This window comes from Talpa europaea, assembly GCF_964194135.1.
Source record: "Talpa europaea genome assembly, chromosome: 10".
Lineage (NCBI taxonomy): Eukaryota > Metazoa > Chordata > Mammalia > Eulipotyphla > Talpidae > Talpa > Talpa europaea.
In genome coordinates, this window is record NC_140077.1 from 24,749,950 (window position 1) to 24,771,879 (window position 21,930).

A 21,930-nucleotide genomic window follows, 5' to 3' on the forward strand; every position below is an offset into this window, starting at 1 on the left:
AGCCACTGCAGCGCAATTTCGATCACCAGCCAGGGAGCTAGCCACATGGTGCCGCAGACCTCTCCTGACTTGCCCGCTGCGCCCCTCTGCAGTGTCAATCTGCCTGTTCTGTTCCCCACTCTGTCTCTGGTGAATCCTGTCACCCCCCACATCTCTGGCCTGTACCCCAGTTTTGTATGAATAAATAAAACTTCAAAAAAATATATGGCATTGATTTCATCACAGATGATCCCAGCCACAAACACAGAAAGGATGACAAAATTAGAAATATAGTCATTTTGAACAATTCTGTTAGGATCACTAATTTAATCGAGTGTGATCAAGGGATTCTAGTATTGGAGGAACGATTAGACAGCACAATACTCACATATTCCTAAAGCACCACAACACAGATTTTGATTAATGAATGTAAAATCCACAACCTTTGCCAAGGAGAGATCTGACAAGTACCATGTTATCATGAGGGGAACATAGCATGGCCATAATGGAATAAGTGATTTCAGGTGCCCTCATTGGGTTTCAGTGGGACATACAGAGCACTTATGTGCTTCTCTTGGCAAAATCATAATGGAAATCTAGTCTCTAGAAAACATAACTCTGAACTGAAAACCCAGAAATAAAGCCACACATATATGGTCAACTGATCTGTGACAAAGGAAAAGAGATTACGCAGTGCAAAAAGGAAAATCTTTTAAATAAATGGTGCTGGCAAAACTGGACCGCTAAATTCTAAAGAACGAACTAGATTATTACCTCACAGTACACACAAAATTCAACTTAAAATGGGGCCTCCCTGAACATTTCTGCACACAACACTGATAAAGGACTTATCACCAAAATCTACAAAGAGCTGATGAAACTCAACAAAAACAAAATAATCCAGTCAAAAAATGGGCAGAAGAACTAAAAAGAAACTTCTCTGAAGAGGAAATGCAAATGGCCAACAGGCATATGAAAAAATGTTCAACATCACTTGTAATCAGGGAAATGCAAATCAAAACTACCATCAGATACCATCTTACACCAGTGAGAATGGCACATATTTAAAAAACTAGCAACAACAAATGTTGGCGAGGATGTGGATAAAAAGGAACTCTCCTGCATTGTTGGTGGGAGTGCAAACTGGTCCAGCCACTATGGATTGCTGTGTGGAGATTTCTTGACCTAGTAAACATAGAGCTTCCATATGATCCAGCTATTCCACTCCTAGGTATTTACCCAAAGGACACAGAAACATCAATTCCAAACAGCACCTGCACCCCTATGTTTATAGCAGCACTGTTTACAATAGCTAAGCTTTGGAAACAACCCAAATGCCCCAAAATAGATGACTGGCTCAAGATGATGTGGTACATATACACCATGGAATATTACTCAGCATTCAAAAAAGATAAACACATGCAATTTGCAGCAACATGGATGGCGCTGGAAGGGATCATGCTCAGCGAAATAAGCCAGAAAGAAAAAGAAAAATACCAGATGGTCTCACTCATAGCAGGAATCTAGAAAACTTAAATAAGGGAACAGGAAATGAATGAGTTCAATTACTCTTTGACCCAACTATAAACACAGGAAGTATTTTCCTCATTATGTCCTTTGGTGAAAACAGTGAATGTGATCCTAATCTTTGAAACAAAGCTGCAATTATCAGGCAAGTCCCATTATCTCTTAGCAAAGCCATTAATTCTCTGTTCTCCAGAGACAAGCATTAGTCTTGCATCTTATTATATTCTTTCCTCAACAAAATACTAATGTTAATTTATCTCATTTTTAAATTTTATTATTTTTTTATATATTTTATTTTATTTTATTTTTAAGATTTATTTATTTATACAAGCACTGGGTACAGTCAGAAGCACGGGAGGGTGAGAGAATTCACCAGAGCCAGAGCGGGAAACAGAACAGGCAGACTGACGAAATACACTGCCTGAGGGGAACAGTGGGCGGCAGGAGACGTCTGCTGCACCATGTGGGACCCTCGCCCAGTGGCCAGAGATCAAACCTGCGCTGCAGAGGCTGCGGGCACATTCGCAACCCAGAGCTCAACAGCTGCGCCACCGGGGAGGCCCTCATTTTTAAATTTTAATAGTAAATATCCTGGCTTCAAATTAAATAGTAGTTTGCAGAATACCAAGTGGGAGGTGTGAATAGACACAGAAATTATGCGTTAGAAAGCACTGAATGGAATAAGAACACACAGATCAATGGGAGAAAACTGAGAGTCCTGAAATACACCCCAACACATAAGGAGAATTAATAAAGACCAAGGAGTCAACAGTAAATGATAGAACAAGCAAAATCTCTTCAGTAAATAATGCTGGGAACACTGGACAGCCCCGTGCAAACTAATGAAAGTAGACCACCATCTCACAGAAGTCTCTTACAAATAGAAATAGGAAAGTCCTGAACAAAATGTAGCAACTCAAATCAAGCCGTGTGTATACTTAAAAGAGATATCTAGCAGGAAAAGTGAGGCCAATATGGAAAGCCATACCAATAGAGACAGAAATTGATATTATAAACTTGATATACATTATGACAAAAAGTGATAAAAAATAAGAGGATACAGTTCCTAATATGATGAAGAGTATCTTCCGAGATATACAAAAGACAACATTTCCAACAGTGAGATGATAAATTTCCACTCTCCTACATATCAGAAAGGAAATAAAGATAGCAGCATGATATATGCAGAAATTACAAAGTAGTCTAGGAACAAAGTATCAGTAATCACTCTGAAGTTAAAAGGTTCTTGGACCTCCCTGCTGGTGCAAGTGGTTAAGTGTCAGCACAATGAAGCAATCCGCAGCTACTGCAGCACGAGTTCTGCAGCATGAGTTTGATCCCTGGCCAGGGAGGTGACCTACATGGCACAGCAGACCTCTCCTGTCTCACCTGCTGCTCCCCTCAACTGTGTATTTCAGTCAATCCGCTTGTTCTGCTCCCCACCCTGTCACTGGTGAATCTTCTCACCCCCTGCACCTCTGGCCTATACCCTAGTTCTTGTATGCATAAATAAATAAATCTTAAAAAAATAAAAAGGTTCTCTGTGTAAGGTCATCAGAGTTTAAAAGTGATTTTACTTCACTATGACAGATAAAAGTAATGTAAAGGGACTTAAAGATTATTGTGACAAGGGCCTCCACAGTGGCGCAGCGGTTGACCTCTGGGTTGCGAAGCTGCCCGAAACCTCTGCAGCACCGGTTCGATCCCCGGCTGCTCCCCAGCAACGGGAAGAGGGTCCCACATGGCGCGCAGACCTCTCCTGTCACCTGCTGCTCCCCTCAGCAGTGTATATTGGTCCTTCTGCCTGCTCTGCTCCCCGCTCTGGCTCTGGTGAATTCTCTCACCCTCCCACGCTTCTGACTGTACCCAGTGCTTGTATAAATAAATAAATAAATCTTTAAGGGAAAAAAAAAATTATTGTGACAACAATAACATTAAGTATTTAGGAAAAATCAAACACAAAATTTGCAAGCCAATGTACTAAAATAAAGAGAATATTAAAGAAAAATTCAATAACTCTTTCTGAATTGATCTAATATAATCCAGAACTCTCTTTTGGAATATTGACTCAGTGGTGCTAACATTATTTGGTAATATAAATAGTAAGATTAGCCACTCATTAAAGAGACAAAACAAATGTGAAAGACTTATAGTGCTGGTGCCCAAAACTAACATCAAACTTCGTGGTCTCAAATGTAAACAACACAAAACTCATCAACTTGTCACATATATGATTTTTATATTTTGCTCAGCTTGTCTGGAGGACTGCACCCATGCTGTGAAAAGAGGAACTTCTGAGCAGAATCATGATGTCAGTAAAGATACAACCAACCTACCTTGGGGATGAGATAGTTCCTGAATCTGGTGTCACGGGTCACTGCATGGGGCAGATTCACGGGGAGGAGGTCAATGTATCTCTGGACCTCATGCACCAAGGCTTCCATGTAGGGCATGTGGCTCTTGTCCTGCATGCTGGGGCTCCGGTGTCTGCCAATCACTCGTTTTATCTCCTCCTGCGCCTTAGCTGAAAAAACACAAGTAAGACTGATGAGAAAAGAGAACACCTATTATATCAGTCCCCCGACATCATTATTAGCATCAATATGTACCAAGAAATACACCTAGACATAAAGAGGTAATTGCACCATAAATATATATATATTTGTTTATGGAGAAACAATCCAACATGACAATTGAAGTTAATGAGTTTATGTCCAATGCATTTCCCATATTAACAGCTATTTCTTTAACTAGTTACCTATAACATTTACATATGGTACAGTCATACAGGCTAGCTTATTAATTCTCATTTAAAAAATATAATTATACATCTTTATTTTTTGTCATTTAAAAAAGTGACTTTTTTCCTTTTTTAATTCCCCTACTACCATTGCACATGTCGCCTTGTCCCTTTCCCTGCCCATCCTTCAGAGCCCTCAGAATGTTTATCAATGTCACTGATTTTTGAGTATTTTATGCTGTCAAATTGTAAATGCTTTGTAAATGCCCAGTATTTGTTTTTATCATTTTGACTTTCTTTGCTGCATTAAATCCCTTAAGGTTTCTCTCTATTCGTTACAATGGCTGCATTTCAGAAAGGCATAGAAAATTTACTTAAAAAAGTAATCTCAAAAAAACATCTCAGGGCCTCCCCGGTGGCGCAGCGGTTGAGCGCTGGGTTGCGAAGCTGCCCACGGCCACTGCGATGCCGGTTCGATCCCCGGCTGCTCCCCGGCCACCTGAGGAGGGTCCCACATGGCGTGCAGACCTCTCCTGCCGCCCGCTGCTCCCCTCAGCAGTGTACTTCGGTCCTTCTGCCTGCTCTGCTCCCCGCTCTGGCTCTGGTGAATTCTCTCACCCTCCCACGCTTCTGACTGTACCCAGTGCATGTATAAACCAAAACAAACAAACAAACAAATAAATAAATAAATAAGACATGCCTCTAGAAAATTAAAAAAAAAAAAACATCTCAACCTGTTAATTGAACCAGATACTGTAATCCAAGAGACCCAAAGAACTACAAACAAAATAATACCAGTCCTACATACACCAAGACACATAATAATAAATCTGTTGAGAACCAATGACAAAGACAAAATATTAAAAACTTGAAGAGAAAGAGGGTAACATAGGAGGTTAGCACCCATTGGATGTCAGCAGTAACATTACAAGCATTAAAGGACTGAAAAGAGGGCCTCCCTGGTGGCTGATTTCAATCCCCGGTGTTAGGCCCATTGCTCCCCTTAACAGTGTATTTCAGTAGATCTGCCTGCTCTGTTCCCCACTCTGTCTCTGGTGTATCGTCTCACTCCCTGCACCTCTGGTGTACATCCGAGTTCATCTACACAAAAATAAATAAATAAAATCTTTTTTAAAAAGTGTTTAAAGAGAGATTGCCAGCCGAAATCTTTTACTCAGCAAGATTAAAACATGATAGAAGGAAGAGATAGGAGCTTCTTTGAAAAGCAAAAAATAAAAGAATTCATCAACACCAAGCCACAAATGAAGGAAAGCCTAAAGGCATTATTATACAGCAATAGAACAATGAATACTGAGGCAAGAGACACCTAAATCACTTCACTGGAGGAGGAAAAGGAAAGCAACAACGTGGTCCACCAGAACAAGCCAGAGTTCCAACCATCCAGTGGGTTACACAAATAGCCCGTCATATACTCTCCCCAGTAGAAGCTTCAAAAAAAAAATAATAATAATAATAGGAGTAACACATAAAGACAGAGAAGTGGAACTTAAAGAAAATACAACAGGAATCCTCAAAAATAAGAATGACAAGATAAGCCAGAACAAAAACCAAACACAACAAAATGGCACTTAAGTCTCAATAATCACCTTAAATGTAAATGGCCTGAACAACACCAGGCAAAAGGTGAGCTGAATGGGTCACTTCAAAACAAAGTCCAACCTTCTGCTTTTACAGGAAATTCATCTTAATAACACAGACAAGAAAAGACTTCAGAGTTAAAGACTAGAAGGCGATTATACAAGAAAGTGGTCACTGACAGACTCAGGAGCAGCTATACCTACACCCAATAAAATACTTTCCATTAAGAAAGGTAATAATGGGCCTCCCCTGGTGACGCAGTGGTTGAGCACTGGGCTGCGAAGCTGCCTGCAGCCTCTGAAGCACTGCTTTGATCCCCGGCCACCAGCGAGGGTCCCACATGGCGCGCAGACCTCTCCTGCTGCACCTGTTACTCCCTTCAGCAGTGTACTTCGGTCCTTCTGCCTGTTCTGCTCCCCACTCTGGCTCTGGTGAATTCTCTCGCCTCCCTGTGTTTCTGACTGTACCCTGTGCTTGTATGAATAAATAAATAAATAAATCTTTAAAAAAAAAAAAAGAAAGAAAGGTAATAAGACACGCCAGGCGCCATCTGGCCTGCAGTCCCAGCCCAGAGAGGGAAGCGGGAATCCACCGCCAGGGCAGACCAGGCACGCAGGGAGTGCGTCCTGCATCGCCATTTTAGAACAGGGACATTTCTTCAGCAAAGACCGCTTCACCAGCAGAAGGCTCCCTGAGGAGCCAGAGGTGAGCAAGTTCGCCCATGCCAGGCCCCTTCTGGCCTGCAGTCCAAGCCCAGAGTGGGAGCAGGAACCCACCGCCAGAGCAGACCAGGCGCGAAGGGGAGCGTGTCCCTGCATTGGCATTTGAGAACAGGGACCTTTCTTCAGTAAAGACTGCTTGAAACTGACAGATGGCTCCCGGAGGAGCCAGAGGGGAGCAGAGAAGTTCACCCAGGATGCCGGCCAGTCCCAGCAACACACTGTCCCAATGCATACGGCAAATTAGAAAACAGACAGTAGGGAGTAGAAGAACCACATGCAACCTAGCAACTCCTCAGGAAAAAAGCACACCACGAAAAAAAAATCACCAGCCAGACTGCAACAACAGTAACTTGGAAGAACTTCTGAGCCTTCCAGAAGGAGAATTTAAAATTGCCATGATTAAAAAACTGACAGAAGTCATAAAGGAAAACAATGATAAGGGAAAAATAATCAACGATCAGAAGAATGAAACTGAGTCCCTAAAGAGGGAAGTAAAAGAAATGAGATCAAAGAATTAATGGAGGCACTAAAGAACTCTGGGGAAAGCAATGAAAGCAGAATAGATGAAATGGAAGAACGAATAAGTACAGAAATAAAAAGAACTAAAATATAAAAGGAAAGAGAAGTACGAAGGAAAAAGACCGAAGAAAGACTTCGGGAACTGTCTGACTCCATGAGGAAAGGAAATATGGGTTATAGGAATCCCAGAGGAGAGGAGAGGAGAGAGATGTAGGAACAGAGAAAATATTCAAGGAGATAATTGAAGAGAACTTCCCAAATGTGAAGGAGCTGAAAATTGATATACAAGAGCAAGAAGAACACCAAACTTCCACTATGAAAGGAAAAATATAGCAAGACATATAATAGTAAAGCTCCCAATAATCCAGGACAAGGAAAAAATAATGAAGCTGACAAGAGGAAAGAAACAGATAACATTCAAAGGAAAACCAATCAGGCTGACATCAGACTTCTCCAAAGAAACACTACGGGCAAGGAGAGAGTGGAGGGACATAGTCAACAGACTCCAAGAAAACAGATGCCAACCAAGAATACTCTATCCCGCAAAGCTCTCCTTCCTCTATGAAGAAAGAATAAGGACCTACCCAGACAAACAGAAACTGCAATTGCATTACGACTAAACCCCCACTCCAAAAAACACTACAAGGAGTCCTAAAGCCAGAACTTCAGAGGGACGAATAACAACGAAAGAAGGCCAAAAAAAAAAGTTATTAAAAGAATAAATAAATAAAATCAAAGGAAAGACAAAGACAATGGCAAATACAGACGTTAACATATCAATATTAACTCTAAATGTAAATGGACTAAACTCTTCAATAAAAAGACACAGAGTTGCAGGGTGGATTAAGAAACAATATCCAGGGCCTCCCTGGTGGTGCAGTAGTTGAGCTCTGGGTTACAAAGCTGCCCGCAGCCTCTGTTGCACCATTTAGATCCCCGGCTGCTCCCGGACCTCCGGAGGAGGGTCCCACATGGTGTGCAGACCTCTCCTGCCGCCCGCTGCTCCCCTCAGCAGTGTACTTCAGTCCTTCTGCCTGCTCTGCTACCTGCTCTGGCTCTGGTGACTCTGGTGAATTCTCTCACCTTCCTGCGCTTCTGACTGTACCCAGTGCATGTATAAACAAAACAAACAAACAAATAAAATAAATAAATAAATAAAGCATGCCTCTATAAAAAAAAAAAAAAGAAAGAAACAAAATCCAACCTTTTGCTGTCTCGCGGAAACACATTTAGCTACAAAAGATAAAAAATAGACTCAAAGTTAAAGGATGGAAAACAATCCAACAAGCAAATGGACCAAAAAAGAAAGCAGGAACAGCAATACTTATATCAGATAAAACAGATTTCAAACTCAAAAAGATAAAAAGAGACCCAAACAGTCACTACATTATGATCAAGGGGACAATACTTCAAGAAGAAATAACACTCATTAATATATATTCACTAAACGAAGGAGCACCAATATATATCAGACATCTATTGTCATCTCTGAAAACAGACATCAGAAAAAACACATACGTAGTAGGAGATTGCAACACACCACTATCAACAATGGATAGATCAACAAGACAAAAAATAAGTAAAGAAACTAAAGCTCTAAATAAGGATCTAGAGATCTTGGGCTTAGATCCAAGAAAAACAGAGTACAGATTTTTCTCAAGTGCACATGGATCATTCTCCAGGATCGATCACATACTGGGACACAAGACAAACATCAACAGATACCCCACGATTGAAATCATACCAACCATCTTTTCTGACCATGAAGGCATCAAACTAGAAATAAACCATAAAAAGAAGGCAAGGAACTCTCCTAACTCGTGGAGATTGAAAACCACACTACTGGAAAACCACTGGATTAATGAGGAGATCAAAGAAGAAATTAAAAAATTCTTTGAATTGAATGACAAGGAGGACACCAACATCCTAAATGTATGGGATGCAGCAAAAGCAGTAATAAGAGGAAAATATATAGCAATAGAGGCTCACATCAAGAAACAAGAAAGAACTCAAAGAAACAACCTAATCTCAAAACTCAAAGTTCTAGAAAAAGAACAACAAAAAAAACCCCAAAACCAGTAGGAGAAAAGAAACAATAAAAACCAAAGCAGAAATGAATGAAATTGAAACTAAAAAAACAATCCAAAAGATCAATGAAAACAAGAGCTGGTTCTTCAACAAATTCAATAAAATAGACAAACCTCTAGCCAGGCTCACCAAGGAAAAAAGGGAGAAAGCACAAATAAACAGGATCATAAATGAAAGAGGAGAAATCACAACAGACACAGCAGAAATAAAAAGAATAATTAGTAACTGCTGTGAACAGTTATATGGAAACAAGTTCAACAATCTAGAGGAGATGGACAAATTCCTACACCTCCACAACCACCCAAAGCTAGATAAAGAAGAAATAGAACACCTAAACAGACCAATTACAAGCAGCAAACTTGAAATGGTAATCAAAAACCTCCCCAAAAACAAAAGCCCAGGACCTGATGGATTTGCAGGGACACAAGGATGGCTCAACATCTGAAAATCAATCAACGTTATCTAACACATCAACAAAAAGAAATATAAAAAACATATGATAATATCAATAGATGCTGAGAAAGCTTTCGACAAAGTGCAACACACATTCATGATAAAAGCCCTTGAAATTCTTGGGATACAAGGAACATACCTCAACATCATAAAGGCCATATATGACAAGCCAACAGCCAGTATCATTCTCAATGGTGAAAAGCTGAAAGCATTTCCTTTAAGATCTGGAACAAGACAAGGATGTCCACTCTCACCACTGCTTCTCAGTATAATACTGGAAGTCCTAGCCAGAGCAATGAGACAAGAGAAAGACAAACAAGGAATCCAAATAGGAAAGGAAGACGTCAAACTATCACTATTTGCAGATGATATGATAATATACATAGAGAAACCCAAAAACTCCACAGAAAAACTAATTCAACTAATCAATCAGTTCAGTAAAGTGGCAGGATACAAAATCAACACGCAAATGTCAGTAGCCTTCCTATACACAAAAAACAAATCTGAAGAAGAAGAAATCAAAAAAACCATCCCTTTTATTATTGAAAAAAAAATCAAATACTTGGGAATAAATCTAACAAAAGAGGTAAAGGACCTATACAAAGAAAAGTATAAAACACTGTTAAAAGAAAAGAAGAAGACACAAAGAAATGGAAAGACATCCCCTGCTCATGGATTGGAAGAATAAACATTATAAAAATGGCTATCCTACCAAAAGCAATATACAGATTCAATGCTATTCCAATCAAATTTTCATTGTCATTCTTCAAAAAAATAGAACAATTATTGATGAAATTCATATGGAGTCACCAAAAACCCCGAATAGCCAAAGCTCTCCTGAAAAAAAAAAGAAGGGAATGGAGGCATCACAAGCCCAGACTTCAAACTATACTACAAAGCCATAATCATTAAAACTGCATGGTACTGGAACAAGAACAGACACACAGACCAATGGAATCAAATAGAAAATCCAGAAATAAACCCACAGATTTATGGTCAAATAATCTTTGACAAAGGAGCAAAGAATACGCACTAGAGAAAAGAAAGTTTGTTAAATAATGGTGCTGGGAAATCTGGGTCACTACATGCAAAAGAATAAAGCTTGACTACTACCTCACACCATACACAAAAACCAACTAAAATGGATTAAAGAACTAGACATAAGACCTGAAACCATAAAATACATAGAAGGAAATATAGGCGAAACACTACATGATATGCACATCAAAGACATCTTTACAGACTCATCACCCAAAGCAGTGACAGTGAAGGCAAAGATCAACAGCTGGGACTACATCAAACTAAAGAGCTTCTGCACAGCAAAGGAGACACTAACCAAAACAAAGAGAAACCCCACAGACTGGGAGAACATTTTTGCACACAACACTAATGATAAAGGACTGACCACAAAAATCTACAAAGAGCTGATGAGACTCAACAACAACAAAGAAAATAATCCTGTCAAACAATGGGCAGAAGAGCTAAAAAGAAAACTTCTCTGAAGAGGAAATGCAAATGGCCAACAGGCATATGAAAAAATATTCAACATCACTTGTAATCAGAGAAATGCAAATCAAAACTACAATGAGATACCATCTTACACCAGTGAGAATGGCACATATTAAAAAACTAGCAACAACAAATGTTGTCGAGGATGTGGAGAAAAAGGAACTCTCCTGCACTGTTGGTTCAGAGTGCAAACTGGTCCAGCCACTATGGAGAGCTGTGTGGAGATTTCTTGACCTACTAAACATAGAGCTTCCATATGATCCAGCAATTCCACTCCTAGGTATTTTCCCAAAGGACACAGAAACATCAATTCCAAACAGCACCTGCACCCCTATGTTTATAGCAGCACTGTTTACAATAGCTAAGCTTTGGAAACAACCCAAATGCCCCAAAATAGATGACTGGATCAAGAAGATGTGGTACATATACACCATGGAATACTACTCAGCATTCAAAAAAGATAAACACATGCAATTTGCAGCAACATGGATGGAGCTGGAAGGATCATGCTCAGCGAAATAAGCCAGAAAGAAAAAGAAAAATACCAGATGGTCTCACTCATAGCAGGAATCTAGAAAACTTAAAAAAGAGAACAGGAAAATGAATAACTATAAGAAAGTGAAAATCAAAATCAACAAACAACTAAGAACCAGAGACACTCTATGGGGGTGTGGGGGGCGGGGAGGGGAGGGATTGGGGTCAAAATAAGGGGGTTGCAATTGTATGGGGAATATAAAAATAAAATTTATTTAAAAAAAAAAGAAAGGTAATAAGAGATAGAGATAGTCACTATATTATGATTAAAGGTCTAATACAACAAGGAGAGAACACTCTTAATACTGAAGTCCATGGGGCCTCCTTGGCTGTGCATGGGTTAAAGTTTCAGTGCTATCAAGCTATGCCAGCCAGGCACTGTGGTGTGAGCTTGCTCTCTGGTCTGGCCTGCTGCTCCGCTCAGTAGTGTATTTCAGTAGATCCCCCTGTTCTGCTCCCCACTGTGTCTCTGGTGAATCCTCACACTCCCCCCTCCAACCCCACACCTCTGGCCTACACCCCACTTCTTGTATGCATAAATAAATAAAATAAATCTTTAAAAATAATAGTGAAGGACATATATCACAAATCAACAGCCAATATAAAACCCTATGGTTAAAAAGTAAAAGATTTCCTCACATGATCTGGCACAAGACAAAGATGCCTATTGTCACCATTTCTGTTTCAGTTGGTACTAGAGGTTTTGACCAGAGCTATAAGGCACAAGAAATAAAAAGAATTCAGTCAGAAAAGAATAAGTGAAATTATTACTATTTGCAAGTGATATATATACACTATTACATATGTGTGTGTGAACAAATATAAGCTTTAAAATACTCCATCAGGGCCTCCCCAGTGGCGCAGCAGTTGAGCGCTGGTTGCAAAGCTGCCTGCAGCCTCTGCAGCGCAGGTTCAATCCCCGGCCACCGGGCGAGGGTCCCACATGGCGCGCAGACCTCTCCTGCCGCCCGCTGCTCCCCTCAGCAGTGTACTTTGCTGCCTGTTCTGCTCTCTCCTCTGGCTCTGGTGGATTCTCTCACCCTCCCGCGCTTCTGACTGTGCCCAGTGCTTGTATAAATAAATAAATAAAATCTTAAAAAAAAAAATAAAATACTCCATCAAAAAATTATTAGAAACGGCCTCCCTGGTGGCACAGCTGTTGAGCGCTGGGTTGCGAAGCTGCCCGCAGCCTCTGCAGCGCCGGTTCGATCCCCGGCTGCTCCCCCGCCACTGGAGGAGGGTCCCGCATGGCGCGCAGACCTCTCCTGCTGCTCGCTGCTCCCCTCAGCAGTGTACTTTCGTCCTTCTGCCTGCTCTGCTCCCTGCTCTGGCTCTGGTGAATTCTCGCACCCTCTCGCGCTTCTGACTGTGCCCAATGCTTGTATAAATAAATAAATAAATAAATAAATAAATAAATAAATAAACAAACAAACAAACAAACAAACAAATAAATAAATCTTTAAAAAAAATTATTAGAAACAATTAAGTGAATACAGCAAAGTGACATGTTACGAAATCAACATATAAAAACAATGGCTGGGCCTCCCCAGTGGCGCAGCGGTTGAGCGCTGGGTTGCGAAGCTGGCTGCTCCCCGGCCACCGGAGGAGGATCCCACATGGTGCGCAGACCTGTCCTGACGCCCGCTGCTCCCCTCAGCAGTGTACTTTGGTCCTTCTGCCTGCTCTGCTCCCCGCTCTGGCTCTGGTGAGTTCTCTCACCCTCCCGCGCTTCTGACTGTACCCAGTGCATGTATAAACAAAACAAACAAACAAACAAATAAATAAATAAATAAAACATGCCTCTATAAAAAAAAAAATAAAAACAAAGGCCTTTTATATATATAATTAACATGTAGCAAAAGAAACTAAGACAATAACTCCATTTATAATTGCTTCAAAAAGAATTAAATACCTCAGAATCACCCTGACAAATGAGGTAAAAGACCAATACAATGCGAAGTAGAAAATGTCATTAAAGCACTTAGAGAACAACAAAAGGATATAGAAGGATACCCCATGCTTATGGATGGGGACAATCAATAGAATCAAAATGACTATCATGTCTAAAATGATTCACAAACTTAATGAAATCCCCATAAAAATACCAGAAATACTTCTCAAAGAAATAGAACAAAAAATAGTGAAATTTATATTGAACCACGAAAGGTCTAAAATTGCAAAAGTAATCCAAAGAATAAAGGAGAGAAATCGAGTTATTACATTACCTGACTTAAAACTTTACTACAAAGCAACAGTATTAAAAACAAGATGTTACTGGTACAAAAACAGATACACAGACTGATGAGACAGACTTGGAAGCCCAGAAATAAATCCATAGAAGTACAAGCATCAAATCTATGATAAAACATTCATGACCATAAAACTGGGACAAGACAGTTTTTGAACAAATGGTGCTGAGAAAACTGGAAAGCCATATAAAAAAATAAAGTTGCATTCATTACTCAACTTCACAAGAAAACCTCTATATGAATTAAATTTAGATATATAAGATATAAATTAAGACCTACAGCAATGAAATACACACAAAAAAATAACACTGGTGATATGTTCCATCCTATCAACAGTAAAGATACTTTTGGTGACTTACTATTCATGGCAAGGGAATTAAAAACAACAATAAACAATTGGGATTACCTTATCAAAGAGCTTCAAGAAAATATAAGATGATTAAATAGACACCATCCTAAACAGGAGAAAATATTCACATAATATATAACTGACAAGGAATTAATACTCAAGATATATAAATTCAAAAATAAATTTATACAATTCAACAATCAAAAACAAATAATCCAATTATAAATGGGCAGCAGATAAGAATACAATCCACCCAAGAGGTTACCCAGAGGCCAAAACATGCATGAAAAAAGGTTCATCATCAAGCCTAAAAAGAGAGATGCATATTAAAACTATTCAATACAGTGAGATAGCAAGTCACAGTTGTAAGAATGGCTCATGGTAAAAAGGTCCCCAACAAACATACTGACGGGAATGGGGTGAAAAAGGAATGCTGTGCACCAATAGTATACTATTATTGGTAGGAATGTGAACTGTTGCAATCATTATGGAAAGCAATATAGAATTACCTTAAAAATCTAAAAAGGAAATAATGCATAACTCAGCAATTCCACTCTTGGGTACATATACACAGAATATGACACCATCGAGAAAAAATCCTACATGTTCCACAATGTTCACAGCACATTACTTAAAATAGCAAGAACATGAAAGCAGCCTAAATGTCCACAGACAATTCAATCAAATACACAACACAAAGCATCACATAGTCATAAGGATCATTATTTTGAAAGTTGCATGTTATAAACTGTTTTAAAGTTGGAAATAGATATATACAAAAACACATATGCACATAAACATGTCTTAAATTTGATTTGTAAAATAAATGTCTATGAGTTCATAGCTCAAAAAAAGGAAAATAATTATGTCAAGAAATTACAGACACTGCCGGAAAAAAGGAATCAAACATCAAAACAACACATGAGTTGAAAAATGAATTATATTGAATCTACATGAATGTGTTCTAGTGCTTTTCTATATTGTATGCATGTGTTCAACTTATAATAGGACTATTCATCCTACCACGTGCCAAATGCTACCAATTTTCTAGCTGTTTCTTCGGAAATTCATGCTCCATTTCTAAACAGGGACCTCTGTTTCTATTTCTTAACCTGTTTTTAGAAAGTATCTGATTTTCTGGAATGGGAGGTGAGAGTTTACATCTCCATACCCATCTCATACAAAATACACACACACACAAGCACACAAGCACATTCTCTTGCTCTCTCCCTTTATTCCTTTTCCACTAATATGTTCACACAATTTTGACTGTTAGAATATTCATTATAACACCATTCTGAACATACAAACAATTCTTCCTATAAGATGATTATAATTATGTTTCATTTATGGTGTATATATATATTTTTTTAAAGATCATTTTTTTTTAAAGATTTATTTTTTTATTTATACAAGGACTGGGTACAGTCAGAAGCGCGGGAGGGTGAGAGAATTCACCAGAGCCAGAGTGGGGAGCAGAGCAGGCAGAAGGACTGAAGCACACTGCTGAGGGGAGCAGCCAGCGGCAGGAGAGTTCTGCATGCCATGTGGGACCCTCCTCTGGGGCCAGGGAACAGCCGGGGATTGAAAAAGCGCTCCAGAGGCTGCGGGAAGCTTCGCAACCCAGCGCTCAACCGCTGTGCCACTGGGGAGGCCCTCTAGCAACCCTTTTCATACTCATTTTCTTTCACAAGACATCCTGATTCCTAGAGCCAATTTTCCCTCTGACATGACTTCAGAAATTAGGATGAGAAAAGGGAAAAAGGAAGAGCATTTTTTTCAAATATACATTTCTGCTAACATCCTCTTTTAATTCATGCAAATTTGATAGTTACTTTTAAGCCTTATCCTTCACATATGACCTAATTATGTCATACATAAATCAAAATAACTTGTTATTTTTTCTCCCTGGTTAAGCACTGCACTATGAAGCAATCTGCAGCCAATACAGCACCAGTTTGATCCTGGCCCGCCATGGTGCAGTTGACTCTCTTGTCTCACCTGCTGCTCCCCTCAAAAGTGTATTTCACTCACTCTGCCTGATTTCTCCCCACTGTCTCTGTGAATCCTCTTACCCCCTGCATCTCTGGCCTGTACCCCAGCTCTTGTGTGCATAAAATAATAAATAAATCTTTAAAAAAAAAGATTCATTTTAATTTATTTATGCATAGAAAAACTGGGGTATAGGCCAGAGGAGCAGGGGGTGACAGGATCTACCAGAGACAGAGTGGGGAGCAGAACAGGCATCTATTGAAATACACTGCCGAGGGGAGCAGTGGGTGAGACAGGCCATGTGGGTTAGCTCCCTGGCCAGGGATGGAACTCATGTCACCATAGTTGCCTACAGCTCGAGAGCACTGAGATGTTAACCCCTGGGCATTCAGTTAGGCTCTATGCATGTCATTCCTTTCCTGTTTCTACCAGCATCCCTGAAAAGCAGTCCCAGGAGGATTCATACTGGCTCCCAGTATAAACACTGCCACAAACAAGCTCTCATGAAATGCAGTCACTGCATTTTCCTATTGTCCACAGTGTCTTCACTCCTCCTATCAATCTCCTGTATTATCTCTTCATTAAACTTGGAAACATTAAGCTGGTCAGATAGATAAATAATGAAGCTTCTAAGAGAAAGAGAAGAGAATGCAGCACTTGCAGAGTCCTTCAGCAACTTCCCTGAAATTCACTCTGCCAACCATATTGGTCATACCTGTGACCTCTGGGTGTTTCAGCAGCAGAAGGAGAGCATATCTCAAGGTGGTGCTCGTAGTCTCTGTCCCAGCTCCAAACAGATCAAGTACAGTAATTGCCAAGGTCCCTAAAGTTAACTTCACTTCTTGAATATGCTCCTCCTAGGAATGATTTGATGAAATTACTTAGCATATTAATTTGCCAAAATTATAGTTAATCCAAAGTAAGTCATATTATTATAAAATTCACCCCCAAAATAAACAGTAAGGCAGAAATAAACAGTTTTAGAAAAACTCCCATATGGTATAAAACACTGGAAATGAGTGGATTCAACCATCATTTTCCACTGCTCACCCCAAAGGCAAGCAAGATACATTAAAATCTTCACTGGCTTTTTGACGGAAATTACAACTTTATTCTAAACATAATGAAATTCAAGGAGCCAGCACAGTCAAAATAATTCTGAAAAATTCCAAAAAAGGACTCAGGTTTCTTAATTTCAAAAAAAAAAAAAACTTCTATAAAGGTAGCATTTAAGACTACCAGAGAATGTACTAATGACATAGGAATGAAATACCTAGGAAAGATCTTTCATCAACACAAAAAAGGGCCCTTACATTTTCAGTCAACTGATTATTGACAAGAGCGCCATGATGTCTCATGTGAGAAAAATAGTCTTTTCAACAAATGGTTCAGGATTTGTGCTTACAGATATAAATCTCCAACACCATATCTGTGCCAATATTATCAGTTAACTTCTCTCTTCATTCTACCAGCTCTTTCCCACCACACACCTCTGTACCTCTGCATATATCATTTACATATGTAAACTTCCCTACCCTATCATTATTGGAAGTATATTAAGATTTATCTCCAACCAGCAGACATGCAAGAAGTCCAGCCAGGCTGAGTCACTTCTTCCATTCTCTCATACAGTGTATGCAAAGATCATGACCATCTTCATATCATGGCATGAGATTTTGCATTTTCTAAATTGTTTGTAATTGTTTCCATTTCACCTGAAGTGTCACTTTGACCCTCCCATGTAGATTATTAAGAACCTAAAGAACAAAATCCATGCATTCCACTTATTTAGAAAATTAATTTTACCCCTTCCATAATGCTTAGTGTAGAGGCACATACACAGTAGGTACTAAAGAGCTGGGAGGCATTAACTGCCTGACCACTGAAACATTCCAGGTAAATACAGAACAATTCCATGAACCATAACATGCGCAAGCAATCAAATAACCCAACTGTCATTAATATTTTACCTGTTCCATTTTGATAAGGAAACAATCAATAAAGTCCCGAGGATTATTAGCATCTAGAGATGCTTTGTGTTCCACTGCTTTCTCCAAAATATAACTTTTTATATATGCAATATTTTTAAATAATTTGTTATGACTCCCTGGAAAAAAGTCAAGAAAAACAGGGAACATATTGCAGATCTAAAAGAGAAAATTAGAGTTTATTAAAAAACAAAATATTTCGTGAAGAATTATGCCACATGCCAAGCCTAGGTTAGAGATTACAATAAATGTTAATGATCTGTGTTAAGGGAAAATTTTTATTTTATACATACTTAATTTTATCTGCAGATAGACATATTAGAGAGAAAAATTACTGGCCAGAGAATCAAAATAATCATTTCCTATTATCACACATCATGTTGATAGTGTAAGGGCATCTTTATATCAATTCTCTCATTGTTGACATCAACTCTGGAGATATAGGATGACATAAATTAATATAATTCAGACAACAGAGATTAACGGAGGTTGGGCAACCTGTTATAAAGCAGAGTAGATCCAGCTATTTCTATTTGTCTAGTTGCCTTAAACACAGAATCAGTACTTGAGGACTAGGAACCTGGGTTTTGGAGTATAGTAAAAGAAACACGAAATAGGATCAATGGGATTGGACTCCAGTTCTGTATTCTGAGCATATGTTTTCTATCTATCTGTAATTGTCTAGGTCATCTTTCCCGCTCTCTGAGACTGAAGTCTAAGCAGGACTGTCCTGCTCACACATTCACTTCATAGTTTGCTGCATCCAGAGGTCAGGACTTTTTAGAGAAAAGAACCTAAACGATTTCTCTGGAAAACAAGATCGTGGCCTCACCTGCATCCATGGAGAGCTCAAAATCTTGGTGTTTTCATTAAGTATTTCCATTATGTTTAAAAAAATTGGATCTTTATAATCAAAACGATTCTGGAAAATAATTGAGCAGATAATATTGCAGGGAGCACAACCCAGAATATAAGTGGGATCACAAGGTGAACCTAAAAACCAAAAACAATTAAAAACATAATTAAAAAATATATGTACTAATTTTTATAAATATATGTGACTATGTGAACACACATACATATATACACATATAAGAAACACTGTTTTGAGATAATAGGTAAACATAATTTAAGAAGGTTAAAGCAATATCTAGCATATTAATTCCTCCAATAGCAATATATTCAAAATGTATAAAATTAACATATCAGGGGATGTAGATTAACACAGCTTCCATGGAACATAGTATAAGGTTTCTATTAAAAAAATAGATCTACCATATGATCCAGCATTGTATCTCCTAGGTATCTACCCGTAGAATGCAAAAAAAAACTAATTTAAAGGGATATTATGCACTGCTATGTTCATTGCAGCAGTATTTATAGTAACCAAGACATAAAAACAACAGCGGTATCCAACAACAGAGCAATGGATAAAGAAGAGATGATGGAATACTATTCAGCTACAAAAAAAATGCTGAAATTCTGCAACAATATGGACAGAACTAAAGGGGACTGGGCTGTACAAAGTAAGTAGAAAGACAAATACTGGATGATTTCATTCACAGGAAATTTGAACTTACAGTGCTGCAGTCAGACAACAAAGAACAGAAGTTCATAAGCACCTGATAAACTAGTAGTTTCACTAACTATAAAAACATATGCACAGATGCAAAGAAATTGCATCCACCAAAAGAAAAATGGTTTAGAGTTCCCAGAATCTCAAGACAGGATGAATGGTGAGGCTATTGCCTTTTACAGAATCAACCCATAGAGACTGACAGAAATGGCTATTTTCACATTTTTGGATCTCAACACAAAATTACAAAACATACAAGGAAGAAAATATGGCTCACGCAAAGGAATAAAATCAATATCTAGAATGTGATCCTATTGAAATGGAGTAAAAGCTATTGACTGAACAAAGAACTTTGTAAAGTGAGAAAATGACCTTCAAACTCAACAAATGATAAAAAGAGAAATAATTATTGATGAGATTAGCACCAGGACATGCCTATGGGAATAAAACCTAGATGGCATTATTACAGGCCAGAACTTTAGCCCTGGGCTGGGAAGTGAAGGTCATATGGGTGTGAGTTCTGACAATATAAACATATCCAAAGAAGGGAAAACACATGTCTCTTGTTCCCACCACAACACTTGGCTAGCAGCCTTGGTGAAATATGCTGCAATATGAAACACAGCTCTCTCACTCTTACAGAGAATGACTCAAACTATTCCACGTGATTTCTTATTTAAAAACAAATAGACCTCAGGACAGAAAGAGATGAAATGACCTTGTATACGGACACTATAATCATGAGTACACACACACACACCCCGACAACACACACAAGCATACATATACAAAGCTCCCTGACTCTGTGCTGCAAATTCTCCATCTCTGCACAAGAGTTAACAACCACTAGTCCTCATGAAAGACTTGGGCCACCCTGAAATGTTCCCAACAATGTCACTAGAGAATGTTAAGGTCACAGCTACAGAGCAGAGAACCACCCACCACTGGTTTTTCTCAACTCCTCCACAAGGCAGCGGGCTTCCTCTTGAACTCGGTCCTCAATGCTCCTCTTCCCCATGCCAAAATTCCGCAGGGTCATGAGGCAGAAGCGGCGAATCGTCTTCCATGTATTTCCATTGCTGAAAACGATTCCAACTAGTAGGAGACAAATAAACTAGGATGGGTCCTAGGGTAGGAGGAAACTGACACTTGACAGCCATGGGGTTGGACAAAGAACACAGATATTCAAGTCTCCATTTTCTGTCCTCCCCACTCCCATAAATAATGGTGTATATGTGCACACACACACCTACCATCTCCTTTATTAAGTTTTTCAACCACTGGGGAATAGCCTCTTCCAGCAAAGTCTTCTCCCATATCAATCAGTGCTTCCTTCACTGCTTCATATCCGTGCAACACCACAGTGGGCTTCATGCCAAAATACAGAGTGAACACAGGGCCATAGGCTTTGGAGAGCTGGGAAAGAATTGCATATAATAATAAAGAAAGTCACTATTTGATAATATAGTATGCCTAAATCAGAATGCTATTTTTATATCTGTTAGGCTGCCCCACATAGCCTGAAATATTTCTGAATTTAAGACATAAATATGGGTGATTGTATTATAGCTGCCACTTAAGGATGACCTGGGTGGCAGGAAATGGCCCAGTAATTGGTACACTGGTTACAAATATCCCCATATCAATACCCCACAGTTTCTTTGCCCCACTTACAAATAAGGAAACTGAGAGAAGACAATCTGAATTCATATCTAGCGTCTCATGGCCAGTAAATAGGAGATCCAAATTTGAACTTCTTAATTGTTCTCTGTTCCTTGACTAACTTATCAATCCCTAGTTTTCACCTTTGGACCAAACCCAGCTGACTCCTTCAGGATCACCTATAGAGTCCTCCTGTGGGAATCTGGATACAGTAGCCCTGTAATGAATACTAGAAATCTTAATTTAAAATTCAAATCTGGTAATTCTATGCCCACGCCAGCTTGTCATCTGCTGGTATTACTATCACAGACAGAGTGGGCACCACAGAGGCATTGTCGAGGTGAAGACATCTCACGGAAGAACAATTTCTTCCACCCTGAAACACATCTGTCACGGAGATCAGACACCAGGTAAATCATGCTCCCATAGTTGGGTCCTGACTGA

The 21,930-nt window shown here is 39.2% G+C and overlaps 1 protein-coding gene across 5 annotated transcripts in view; it reads right to left on the minus strand.

Annotated features, from left to right (window-relative positions):
• LOC311179106 (cytochrome P450 2C9-like) overlaps positions 1–21,930 on the minus strand; it is a gene marked incomplete at both ends in the record, with an annotated part of 54,623 nt that overhangs the window by 32,029 nt on the left and 664 nt on the right. For 2 of the 5 annotated variants that reach the window (XM_084246028.1, XM_084246030.1), the window contains 6 exons: positions 3,843–4,030; positions 16,976–17,117; positions 18,231–18,407; positions 19,081–19,241; positions 20,767–20,919; positions 21,078–21,240. The exons of 2 other annotated variants lie outside the window; for them this stretch is intronic. In XM_084246028.1, coding sequence (XP_084102154.1) covers positions 3,843–4,030; positions 16,976–17,117; positions 18,231–18,407; positions 19,081–19,241; positions 20,767–20,919; positions 21,078–21,240 — 984 coding nt within the window. Of the gene's footprint in view, positions 1–3,842; positions 4,031–16,975; positions 17,118–18,230; positions 18,408–19,080; positions 19,242–20,766; positions 20,920–21,071; positions 21,241–21,930 lie in introns of all 5 variants that reach the window. One more of the 5 variants, XM_084246029.1, reaches the window with a different exon arrangement.